Here is a 13,644-nt window from a genome sequence, read left to right on the forward strand (position 1 = left end):
AAAAAACTTCAGGAGTGGCCCTTCAGCATCTGCTACTACAGAATTGCACTATGATCCGGGGATGCAGGAAGAGAGTAATATTTAGGCTGCATCTGCACAGGCTACGAAATCTCGCTCATGTAAAAGAAACCATTGAAAACCATGGGCTTCACATTGTAGCGAGATTTTGTAGCCCTTGCGGATGCGGCCTCAGAAAAATAAAGTGCCTTTTAAAAGCTTTCTGCCGCCAAAATTTTATTTCATTTTTTTTTATCAAGACAACTGTGTTAGGGCTTATTTTTTGCGTGGCGACCTGTAGTTTGCACTGGCACCATTTTAGCGAACATACTATTTTTTTTATTTTAATCAATTTTTTTTCTGACAGTTTAATCATTAGAGATTAATAATGTGATATTTTAATAAACTGGACCTTTATGGATATAAGCAATAGCACCTTTCAATTTTTTTACATTTTTATTTAATTTTTAGACGTGACAACTGGGAAAAGGTTTTTTTAAACTTTTAATACTTTTTCTATTTTTATAAAAAAACTAAATTTATTTTAGCCTTATTTTTACTTTTCTTATTAGTCCCAACAGGGGACTTGAACTTGGGATTTTTTGGTCACTTATACCATATATTGCAATCCTATGGTATTGCATTATACTGTATTTTATCAGGCTGCCTATTAAAAACATGCCACAGGCACATCTTTAGTAGGTAAACAATCATGGCAGCCCTGGAGGCATTCAGAAGACCCTAGGCTGCCATGATACCCAGATGGCGCCCCCAGAAATCTTATTTGTCAGAACTGACAGCAGCATTTAAAGGGTTAACAGCCACAATCAATTATCTCAGATTGCGGTTGTTGCAGGTGGATGTCAGATGACCAAGACAGCCAATACCCACCATGTATGGACACCTCTCCATATAACGCATATGCAGTGAACAGCTATTTACATCCTAACTGAACGGGGGTGTATGCTCTTAGGACGAAAATAGCTGTAAAGGGTTAAACAACATAGTTTACATATTGGTATTCTATGCAGCCACCAGGCACCAAAATGGCTTATCAGCAAATACACATGTACATGAAAGAGAATTACTAAGGATACCTTAGGCTGAGTATACAACATATCACTACTGAAAACCATCAGATGGTGATTGTTAGTCTTGTTAGAGCTGAAATAGGTCCACCAAAAATAGCTTTTTGACAGGGCGGTTACCTTGTGCACTGTGCTTTTTTCTGCAGGGAGTGGACAGCCCCATTCTCACTGCAGTGGCCAGGCTTAGTATTGCAGGCCAAGCTCCCATTCATTTGATTGGAAATTTAGCCTGCAATACCAAGCCTGGCCACTGCAGCGAGAACGGAGCTGTCAGCTTCATGCACAATTAGAGAACAGCTGACCGTTGGGCATCCCTGGCAACAGACCCTTGCAAATCTACTGACAATGGCCTATCTTAAGGAAAGGCCATCAATATTTTACAACTGGACAAACCCCTTTAAAAGGGGTTTTCCCTCTAATAACATTTATCCCCTATCCACAAGATAGGGTATAAATGTCTGATTGCTGGGGGTACGACCATTTAGTCCCCAACGATCCCAACATCTCTGTACCCCGAGTTCCCCATGTGATTATAGTGGTGGTATACATGCATGAACACGGCTGCATTCACTTCTATGTGCTGAGTGCACCGATTTCCCTTTGTCCCCTGGAAGTGAATGGTGTGCTGGTCACACATGCACACCGCTGCTCGCAGTGCGCAGATGTAGGTATCGCTAAGGGTCCAAGCAAGTCGGAATAGGGAACAAAAATCATTAGTGGACCCCCCCCCCCCCCCCCCTCTGAGGCAGGCGTAAAGTGTCTAAAATATGTAATAACTTTGGAAATTGGCATGTTCTCATTTTATGGCGCAATTTGCAACAGACTTATGCCGAGTTTCCCTTAGGAAAATTCCTGTCCAGATGAAAAACATACCAAAAGCGAAATTACAGGATAAACTAGGTGTAAAACATCAGCATAAAACGCAGCAGAAAGGTTACATTGTAGCTCAGATTCCGCCCATGTGCGATGCGTTGGGCGGCAGCCAGCTCCATGTGTGGTTGACAATGTTGTGAGACCTTAATGATCTCTCCGCAACACAAACAATTAGACGCGGCTTATTACTCCTCGAGAAGAGAGATAAAAACGAATTAGGAGCTAGAAATAATATTCTCTGATCGAGCGGCGGCGCGGATCAAAGCGGCGAGTTACGATTCACACACTCTGCCGTACAAAGACTGCCGGATCCAAAAACAACAAGTGACGTCGCCGTCAACAACAAACCTACGCGCGGCCCCTTTAATACTCAGGTGATCTCGGGACGGAAGCATTAATTGGTTAAGGCTAATTAAGACTTTGCTGGCTGTTAATGTTGGCGTGGCGGGTTCAGATCTTTTTTTTTTTATTTGTTTACTTTCTAAACAAGGTGTTTAATTACTGGTATGCCCACACATAAGGCCCGCGCTCCGCCGTGCCACGCAATATTCTCATACCTGTCACCGAGGCCTCCTGCGGCGTATACAGCAAACTGCAGCAAGGGCTATTCTGGTTCCAGCAAATAAAAGGTTAATCACAGTATAATAAAAAGTTATAGAACTTTCGGAAACTTTCCGTCAGTATTAATTCTTCACCGTGCGGTCGTTCAGTAGCGGCCTTCACTTCGTAGTGCCGTGTGATGATAGACATGCATGCGCGTGGCTTGTTACAGGTACGGCTACGGTCACACGTGGCGTTTTGCTTTGCGACTATTTTTATTGGCGTTATCAATAACATTACATACGGGTGTATTTATGGCTGTGGACATCCAAAGTAATTCCAATGGGTAGACTATAGATTCTTCCACAGCTTGCGGTCCGTATATACAGTTCAGTTACAGAAGTGGATCCGTAACCTGAAGTGTTCGGATTGTTGCATTCGTTACATTGTTACCATTTCAAAAGTGCGCACCGTTGTGATGGTTATTGAGCCTTGGGGTATTGACGGATGGGGGATTAAGAGAAGGAGTTACGTTTTTAGATTGGCGGAGAATAATGATTAAGGCCGCTCTCACACAGGAACGCGGCAAAGCGCCACGATTTCAAAACGCAGTACTTTACCACGATTTTACTTTCGCTTTCGTCCACAGCGTGTTTTAGCGCACCCGATCATTGTGATGGGTGATGAGGTGCGCTAAATGGACAAATATAGAACAGACTCTGCTCGAAAATCGCGGCGCTGGAAAGCGTTATACCACAATTAACGCGGCGTTTAAAACAATCAGTGTGATATCTTCTATAGAAGATGTTCTATTGCTTTTCCAGTTCCGCGCTAATGTAAGACGGGCAGCATGAAGAACACGCATGTGATAGTTCTGTGGGAGGCTGTCAGTGCCGAGCAGCAAAAGGGCCAGGCCCGGACTACTGTTTATTTGGGGTGAAGCGGAGAGACGGAACACTGAGCCCCACAAATTAGGAATTTGCGTTAAAGAAACTGCATGCTTTTTTTTGTTTAGTTTTTTTAACCGCAGGTATTGTTAAAAACCGCATGCGCTATTTAGAAACTGCACAACGTTTTTAACTTGCTGATTTAAAAAAAAAAAAAAAAAAAAGATTGCAACAAATAAATGCCATATGTGAACGCAGCCGACACGCAGTGAGCGCAGATTACAGGCTGCAAACAACGCCTGTGTAGTCTGATCCTGCAGTTATACTCCTTTCCATCAGACCCCACTGCAGCCTTATACTGCATGATGAAGTCCGCTGTGTACCAATCCGGTAATGATGACCTACTGTATGTGCTTGCAACCAGATACCTCCATTATAGTGCAATCACCACCAGGGGAGCCGGAATAAACCCTTCCTCTACATCTAAAATCTCAGTAGCAAGTTCCCTCTGCTACTCTAGACCACCAGGGATGATAGCATGAACGCTTTTTCTACACAAGACCATGAGGAAAGATGTCATTAACACCTCCAGTACCCTAGACCACCAGGGAAGCAGGCATTAACTCCTCCACTATTCATGACCACTAGGGAAGCAGGCATTAACTCCTCCACTATCCATGACCACTAGGGAAGCAGGCATTAACTCCTCCACTATCTAGGACAACCAGTGAAGTAGGCATTAACTCCACCCATACCCAGGACCACCAGGGAAGCAGGCATTAACTCCTCTACTACCTAGGACCACAAGAAAAGTAGGCATTAACTCCACCCATACCCAGGACCACTAGGGAAGCAGGCATTAACTCCTCCACTATCTAGGACCACCAGGGAAGTAGGCATTAACGCCACCAATACCCAGGATCACCAGTGAAGCAGGCATTAACTCCTCTACTACCTAGGACCACAAGGAAAGTAGGCATTAACTCCACCCATACCCAGGACCACTAGGGAAGCAGGCATTAACTCCTCTACTACCTAGGCTCAACAGGAAAGTAGGCATTAACTCCACCCATACCCAGGACCACCAGGGAAGCCAGCATTAACTCCTCCACTACCCATGACCACCAGGGAAGCAGGCATTAACTCCTCTATTACCCATGACCACCAGGGAAGCAGGCATTAACTCCTCCATTACCCAGGACCACCAGGGAAGCAGGCATTAACTCCTCCATTACCTGGGACTACCAGGGAAGCAGGCATTAACGCCTCCACTACTCAGGACAATCAGGGAAGCAGGAATTAACTCATTCACTACCCAGGACCACCAGGGAAGCAAGCATTAACTCTTCTACTACCGAGGACCACTAGGAAAGCAAGCATTAACTCCTCTACTACCCAGGGCAATAAGGGAAGTAGGAAGCAACTCCTTTACTACCCTAGACCACCAGGGAAGCTTACATTAGTTCCTCCCCTATCCTTGAACACCAGGGAAGTTGGCATTTACTCTTCTACTAACCTAGACCACCAGGGAAGCATAAATTAACTTCTATACTAACATAGACCACCACGGATGGTGACTTTAACTCCTTCACTACCATAGACTACCAAAGAAGTTGGCCTTAACCTATTTACTACTCTAGACCACCAGGGACGGTGCTATTTTCTCTTCCGCAGCTCTAAACCACCAGGAAAGCTGCTATTAACTACTCTACTACTGTAAACCAGTAAAGGTATAAGTTTGAATTCTTTTCTTTTTCCTCACTTTCTTTTCTGTAAGCTTGAGTGTGTCTAATATTTCATAAAGCAAAGACATAACTACAACTACCACCACCAATTATTCTTTACTTTTACTGAATTTGTGACAGCATCTAATGGGGTCCAGCCAGTCACTCTGGATTAAAGAGTCCTCTGTTGACTGCACATAAGTTTTTATACCATCTATTATGAGGTGCATTCAAGTTCTAAGGTCTCCCCATTTTTGGGGGGGAATCGTAGCAGATGGAAACATGGGACAGATTGTAAAAGATGGCAGCATGCTTCAGGGATGAGTGAGAGAGGGCAGCGTCGTCCAGTGCACAGAAGCCACGTGACAGCGGCTGGAGGTAGAAGCATTTTCAATACTTAAAGGGGTTTTCCAGGGAGAATACTATTGATGAGCTATCCTCAGAATAAGTCATCAATAGTTGATCGGCTGGGGTCTGTTGCTTGGGACCCCGACCGATCCGCTGATTGCGCACTGTCAGGGGGCGAACAATTACACAGGAGCCGGAGTGGATGCAGCGGAAGTCTCTGCTCCGACCTCCATGTAGTAGCCGGCACTTGTAACTGCAGGCACGGCTCCCATTGATTTCAGTGAGTGCTGTGTCTGCAGTTACAAGCACCAGCCAGTACACAGAGGTTGTAGCAGAGACTTCCACTGCGTCGACTCCGACCCGTGTGTAATTGCGGCACGGTCAGCAGGCGCACCATCAGCTGATTGGTCAGTGGCCCAATGGTAGGTCATCAATAGTATTCTCCCTTGATGACCCCTTTAAAATGGTGACTTTCACTTCCAAGAGTAGCGTGTAATCATCCGTTTTCTTCACTTGTGTGGAATGACACCCATCAACATTCATCGTCAATTTAGTGATACATGGTGATGGTGTCATGGACGTGAAAAACGTGCATTTGTTGGTGCGACAATTAAAAAAAGGACGAATATTAAGCGAGCACGAACCCAAGAAGCGTCAGCCACACACCAGCCGGTCTAACAACATGATTGAATGAGTGAAGCAAGTGCATATGGCGGAGGACAGCTAAGTGACCGCGGAAGAGATTGCCTGCGAAGTCAGTAGTTCCGTAGGATCTGTGTTCACCAACCTGCATGAAGACCTGCAGGACGCTCTCCATGGTTGCATGATTTCCAGTTGTGCCGCTCTTGCGTTAGCGAATCTCCAGTGGGCAAAATCGGTCCCTAACAAAAGGGTTCACACCTGTCATACAATCATGGCGCCGACATTGTGAAAAAATGTGTACGGTAAGTGGGAGATTGCTGAGAAGTGATATTACTTTCAGCTTTTTGCGGCAAGAAGTTAAAAAAAAAAAAATGAGGCAACCTTAGAGCCTGAATGCGCCTGGTATAGCGAGTGCTTTATCTGTACACACCGCTTATCACCTTCCCTATCTCTCCCACAATCCTTCTCACTTTGTTCATTATCTGACATATGGGTAAAATAAATAGGACCTCCGTCTCATAATGACATCCCAGACTATGGGAATGCGCGGGAAGGTGGCAAGTCCCTACAGCCCCGTGTGTTTATATACACACCTTGTATAAGGCGTGTGCTGAAGTCATACCAGGAAACGCCAAGCTGATGCCAACGGGTGCCACCCCAAATATATCCTATACATTACAATATACACTATCAGTTCCCACAAAATTTGACTAAAGTGCGATTATCCCTCAGAACCTCGTATAGGCGATTATAGAAATCATTCCAACGGGTCCTGTATGAGCAGAGGATCATGGGTGACTACTGGCACAGCCGTCAGTTTCCACAAAGGTTGTCACTCAACTTTCATGAGTTCCTGAAAAGCAAATCTGTCTGGACAAGCAAAGATATAGGAGTAGCGGATATATGTAAGAAATGAGAACTGTCCAGACTGGCTACAAGTGTAACAAACCCTCAGCTGTGAGATGTATCTGGTCAAACAGATCTTCAGCTTCTAGATATGACCACGTATTTTACAATTCATTGACAGTGAGCGGAGATCTTACAAATGGTACGGAATTGAAATAAAGTAGCATAGAAAGTCGCAGGACAATTCAACATACAATCATGAAACTTTACTTATGTCCATCTGGACGAGCCCTTTAAGGTAACCCTCTAGTTTCTGGACGAACCTCTGTCCTGCGACCGGCATGGGGAAGGAGGGATATTACTTGCAATTGTTGTTCTCTTCTGTTCCCACCGATCCGCAGGTTTCTAGGTTTGTTATCAACTTCCAAGATGGCCAACGCACTTTTTTTTAAAACTAGCTAATGCTCTCCGATTGGCCGGCATGCATCATGTGAGAAGTGCTGGCCAATCAGAGAGTCTAACACTACCAATGCATTGTGGGTGGTTAGGGAGTGTGAAGATTGTGTCGGCCATCTTGGATGGCAAATAACGGGATCGGAAACCAGCGGATCAATGAGACGCAAGAGGAGAACCACTGCAGGTAATACACTCTCCTCCTATCCGAGTTCCTGGAGAGTTGCTTTTAATCTGGGACTCCCAGAGCTCCTCTGGATGCACACTTACCTTACTCACGAAAGACTTGTAGAAGGAATGTTCTTCAAAAGTCTCTGTTTTCAAGCGATCTGCAAAAGAATCATCACTTATATGAAATGTTCTACCAATATTCCCTTGCAGCCATTTTTGGAGGCAAGTTCTTCACTTTTTCAGCCCAACTTTCCAAAAGCAATACCTCTTTTTTTCCCCTTTGATGTAGCTGTCTGAGCGCTTATTAACCCCTTCCAATCCACTGTCTGACCTCTGAAGACATTATGATATAAGACTGTACAGCCTTGATGTTGGAAAATATCTGTCGGGGTTCTCTTACTGTATATTGCCAGCCTCTCTGCTGTCAGAGCCTATCCAACGTGTCACCTAATGCAGTACTGGCTTTAGCCAGCAGATAGCGCCATTGTATAACAGCAGAAAAAGAGTAAGCACCCTAGGAAAACCAGGATAAAAATTGGATTGGAAAGGGTTAATGACAATGTACTGTACCGCGTGCTGCATTAAGAAAAAAAATGTGTGATTCCTTATTAATTTTTTTTTTTGGAGGTGGTGGGGTGTTTTTACAGTATTCACTATGCACTAATAATGACATGTCATCTTTATTCTGTGGGTCAGCACAATTACGGAAATACCCAATTTATATAGTTTTTGTTATGATTTACCACTTTACAGAATAAAATCAAAAACTTTTTACTTTACTTATTTATTTTAAGCCCGCTTTACACCATCATTTTCTGAGCCCCAACTCTTTTTACACGTTTCCATTGATGAAGCCGCGGGAGGGATTGTTTTTTGTGTGGTGAGTTGTAGTTTTTATCGGTACCATTTTGAGGTATATATCACTTTATTTGATCACTTTATTCCTTTTTTCGTAAGATGGGGGTAATCAAAAAGGCGCAATTCTGGCATTATGATTTTTTTTTTTACAGTCTTTAGTAGAGATGAGTTAGCATCCAAATGCTCGGGTCTGCGTTATTCGAGTCGAGCTTTTCCTAAAATTCGAGAGCTCTACTCGAGTAACGAACCCCATTGACTACAATGGGAGACTCGAGCATTTTTGTATGTGTGTTTTTTCCTTGGTTCGTCTCTCTCTCTCTCTCCCTCCCCCTTCCCCTAAGACCAAAAATTTTCAAATGACGCACGCTGTGTCGCGGCAGGGAGGAGCCAAACAGGTACGTCACAGTGGGGAGGAGCCAAAAGCTGGGGCGGGGTCGAACGCGATTTGATGCTCGTTCGAGTAATGAGCACCATCGAGTACGCTAATACTCGAACGACCATCAAGCTTGGCAGAGTACGTTCGCTCAACTCTAGTCTTTAGCATGTGTGGTAAATAACATATTTTAATAGCTTTGACGCAGCAAAACCAATTATGTTAATTAATATATTGTTTAGATTTTGATCTCTATAATTCACTGAAAAGGGTTTTTTTAACTGTCAAAATAAAAGATTTTTTTTTTCTTGAACATACTTGATTGCTGATACAATATTTCAGTATTGCAGTGTATTATGTTATCGGCGTTATCCTATTACACCCTGCCTCCAATTCTACTGTTAAGAATCTTTCCTTAGGAGGATCTAAATGAACAAATACATCCATCTCTCCAGCTGACGTGGCCTGAATAGGAGAATCTGTGTTACTGGGGATGTCCATTGACTATATGACATTAAATGACAGCTGCACATGCGAAAATAACAAATCCATCAGTATGTAGCAGTCCTCAGTCCCAGCGATCCAACACTGCCCCCCCGCGGTTTTCTCGCTGTGGAACGGACACCATATGACCGCTGCAGCCAGTCAGAGGCCGCAGCATCATCACTCGTTCTCCTGGCTGCAGCGCTCACATCCTGCGTGCCATGATGCCAGGAGTTCAGAACGTCAGCAGTCACATGGCAGTCGTGCGGCAGTGTATCGCCAGTATAGGAAAGCACCGCTGGATTTGTTATTTTAACACACATAAACCGATTATCCAAATTTCATATAGTAACCGCACAACTCCTTTACTATTGATGGTTCTTTGAATCCACATGTTACAGATTAGGACTGCTTTCTATCAACAACAGTGCCACACCTGGTCATTTGCGGTATTGCAACCTGGCCACATCCACATCAATGGAACTGTGCTGCAATACTAGACACAACCTACGGACAGGGGTGGCGCTGTTTCTGGCAGAAAGCAGCCATGTTTTTTTTAATCCCATGGCCTCATTCATTCCTTACCCCGTGACAGCATTGCTCCGCCCTCCTGATAATCCTGAATTTCTTCATCCTTCCTCCTCAGTAGGGTGCAGAGCTCTTGACACTGAGAGTCCAAGGCTTTGGTCATAGAAATCAGAGGCTGCAGGAAGTGGCGACAAACCTGTCAATCAATCAGAGGCACACGGTGTTATAACCACAATATAAGTAAGGGGTGAACTTCTGTTGCGCCACAACATGCGTGTTTACTGCAACAATCATCCCTGGCAGCATGCAATCTAAAGGGCTCTACAAATCCCCCTTCATCCGGACAACCATCTGCAACGCAGTCTCTTTGCACTGTGATGAACTACAAGTCCCAGCAGGTCACACTAGCTGCTACCTGGTCCTAAGGAATAAGTGTCCTAGGCTCTGCTGGCGACAGACAGGGACCACCAGCTGGTAATGAGGGGTTTTTTGCTCCTACATTAAAGCATTGACAGCTCCCCGCCTTTCCCCAGGAACACCTATTTGCTTTAACGTCCAGAAAGATCCAAAACATTAAAGCAAACATCACTTTGCACCCTCCGTGCGGCCGGAAAACATCCCTACAGATGGGGCCGAACAGGTTATGATCAGTGCAAAGTAATGTGGGGAGATGGCGCCACCAAGTGCCCAGCTAGCAAATCACAGGATCATAAGAGTGACTTAAAGGGAACCTGGCACCAGAGCTTCGGAATATTGCAAGCTGCTATTCCACTTGTAAAACTCATTAGTGACATGTTCTTGTTAACCCCTTCCTGACATACATGTACGGTGGACATCGGGTGTTTATATATAGGGTGGGCTCCGAAGCCGTGCCCACTCTATTTGTACCCGTTGTGGGCCATCTCTGAAAGCAGAAAACAGCAGTGTGGGTCAAGCATGGCCTCCCATGATGAGATTTTGCTAGATGCCAACTGGGTGTCATGGCAGCCTGGTGCCTTCTGAAGGTCGCCAGCGTGGCCATGAGCGAGTGCCTAATAGAACGACGGTCAGAATAAAGTAGAATACAATACTATATTATTGCAATATACTGTATGAGCGATCAGATGATCGCAAGTTCAGGTCTCCTAAGGAGACTAAAACAAAGAAGTAGAAATAATGAAAATAAAGTTGTTGTTTTTAATTACAAGAAAAAAATAAAAACTAGTAAAAGGAAATAAAACTTTCTGCCCAGTCAGCACTTAAAAAAATATATATATATTTGTATTGCCGCGTGCGTAAACGTCGAATTTACTACGATATCACATTATTAATCAAGCATGGTATTGTCTTTAGAAGAAAAATAAGCAATGCCAGAGCAAGAGAAATCTGAAGAAAAAGTTATTAAAAACTCGTATGTACCCCAAAATTGTATCCATAAGGCTGGATTCACACGAACGTATATTGGCTCGGTTTTCACGCCCAGCCAATATACGTTGTCCTCATCTGCAGGGGGGGGGGGGGGGGGGGAGGGGATGGAAGAGCCAGGAGCAGGAACTGAGCTCCCGCCCCCTCTCTGCCTCCTCTCCACCCCCACTCCGCCCCTCTGCACTATTTGCAATGAAAGGAGGCGGGGCTAAGTTCTGAAAATTAGCCCGCCCCCATCCCGCCTCTCCCCATTGCAAATAGTGCAGAGGGGCGGAGAGGAGGCAGAGAGGGGGCGGGAGCTCAGTTCCTGCTCCTGGCTCTTCCATTCTCGCCCCCTGCAGATGAGGACATCGTATATCAGCTTGGCGTGAAAACGGAGCCGATATACGTTCGTGTGAATCCAGCCTAAAAACGAGGCCTCAAGCAACACGACCAACAGAAACATAAAAAGGTCAGAAGAGGGGGAGGGAAAGAATTATTTTTTCATTTTCTATTTTTCCGAACTTCGGAATTTTTAAGGCTGCGTTCCCACAGGGAATTTTTGGGGGGTTGCAAGTTTTTATTTAAAAACTGCATGTATCATTTAAGAGAATAAAAGAATCTGCACAAAGTTTTGTTTTTTTTTGAAAATCAGTTTTATTGGATTTTTTGTTTCATTGTATAAACATAAATGTAATTTGGCAGATATAAGAATCAATTTAAAGCCTAGTCCATTGGGCTAGGAGCTGTATAGCAGCCATAACAAATAACAACTGTAAATAAACAATGTTTAGCACCAGTTTTCACCCTTACATCGGGTATTCTAATGTCTCTCGTGAATAGCTCTTGGTGCATATTAGATTGTTAGACAATACAGTGGGGGGGGGGGTATACGGGGGAGTGGGAAGAGCTACGGGGGCGGGATAGATAGGAGAGGGAAAGGGGTGTGGGATAAGTAAGGTGTTATGCGTCCGAGTTTTTCACCCATCTTTCCATTCCACAGGACTCTCGGTGTTTCCTGTAAGCAGTCTTAGTGCGGCAGTCAGATCATCTCTTCTAAGCTTCAGATCACTCTATAGGTGTATTTTAGATTGTTTGCTTATGTAGGTTCGTCTTAGTGTGTATGTGGTAATCCATCTGGGGGGGAGGGGGTCCTCTGAGAAGGTACGGCACAAACCATCTCATATATACTTTATCAGTCCTTCCACACCAGGGCCTTCCACGGGCTCCATCTCTGAATGAATTCGTCATGTTTTCCTCTTCCCCAGCTCGCTAGTTCTTCTATGTTGCAGATCAAGTCTACTTTTTCCCTCCACTGATTCAGTGATGGGGGAAGTTCCTTTTGCCACAGTAGGGGGATTAGGACCTTTGCTGCATCAATGGCTAGGGCGATTAGTTTGTTCCTCAGAGGATGGAAGGCTGCAGAGGGTCTCCAGAGAAAGATCAGATCGGCACTAAGTTTTAGGTCTGAAGATATGCCTTTTAGCATTTTTTCTACTCCCTTCCAGAATGGGATGATAAGAGGGCATTCCCACCATATGTGGAGATATGAGCCCACTCCCTGGTTACACCTCCAACACTTGTCTTGGGTGGTTAGTTTATAGGCGGCCAACCATTGAGGGGTTTTATACCACCGTACCAAGAGCTTATAATGGCATTCTTGCATTAGTACACATGGGGAAAGGCCAAATGCCGTGTTTAAAATGAGTTTTACTTCTGCTGGGGAAAGTGATATATTCAGATCCTTTTCCCATGATGTTAAGAATGCAGTCTTGGTAGCTGTGGCTGGGGAGATGAACTTCCTCCTTAAGTTAGAAATTTTTCTAGGTATAGTGGACCCCTCGCCCAGGATCTTTTCAAAGGGGGTTTTGGGTCTTGTAGATTTGTAAGCGTTCAAGAATTTCCCTCTAGATCTGGTTATGTGGGTTGTCTGTAGGCAGGAGAATTTATGGTTGGGAAGTAGGTTCTGGAGGATCTCCTCAGGTTTTTTGTGGGCTTGGAGTTGTATCTCCTCCACCTTCTTTGCGGAGAAGCTTTTCCAAAGGCTCTCCGTTGCAGGGTCTGGGGGGACCCCTATTAACATATGTAGGGCTCTCAGTGGGGAGAGCGGGGAGGGTGTGGGGGCTAGGGATTCTCTAAGGTCGTCCCAAGCCTCGCAGGGGCCCCTAAGGAGGGGGTTAAAGTTTGTTGTTTTATATTTGGATTTCGTGGGGTACCATAAGTCCTCCATTAAAGATGGGCCGTGTGATTTTTCTGCCAGGTTAAATAGCCGACAATCTTTCGTAGGGTGTGCCAGCTCCATCCAGTAGCTTAACTGGGTTGCTTTATGGTACTCCCTTATGCAGGGTAAGTCAATTCCTCCTTCTGATCGTCGCCTTACCATCAGGCTATATGCCAAACGCGGTCTCCTCTGTCTCTAAACATAGCTGGAGAAAGCTCTCCTTATGCTT

At 44.7% G+C, this 13,644-nt stretch overlaps 1 protein-coding gene across 2 annotated transcripts in view; it reads right to left on the reverse strand.

Moving 5' to 3' along the window:
- NHEJ1 (non-homologous end joining factor 1) overlaps positions 1-13,644 on the reverse strand; it is a 123,893-nt gene that overhangs the window by 97,094 nt on the left and 13,155 nt on the right. For both annotated transcript variants that reach the window (XM_066575492.1, XM_066575491.1), the window contains exons 4-5: positions 9,869-10,007; positions 7,669-7,727 (exon numbers count right to left, since the gene is read on the reverse strand). In XM_066575492.1, the coding sequence (XP_066431589.1) occupies positions 7,669-7,727; positions 9,869-10,007 (198 nt within the window). The remainder of the gene's footprint in view (positions 1-7,668; positions 7,728-9,868; positions 10,008-13,644) is intronic.

The sequence above is a fragment of the Eleutherodactylus coqui genome, chromosome 8 (genome assembly GCF_035609145.1).
Source record: "Eleutherodactylus coqui strain aEleCoq1 chromosome 8, aEleCoq1.hap1, whole genome shotgun sequence".
Lineage (NCBI taxonomy): Eukaryota > Metazoa > Chordata > Amphibia > Anura > Eleutherodactylidae > Eleutherodactylus > Eleutherodactylus coqui.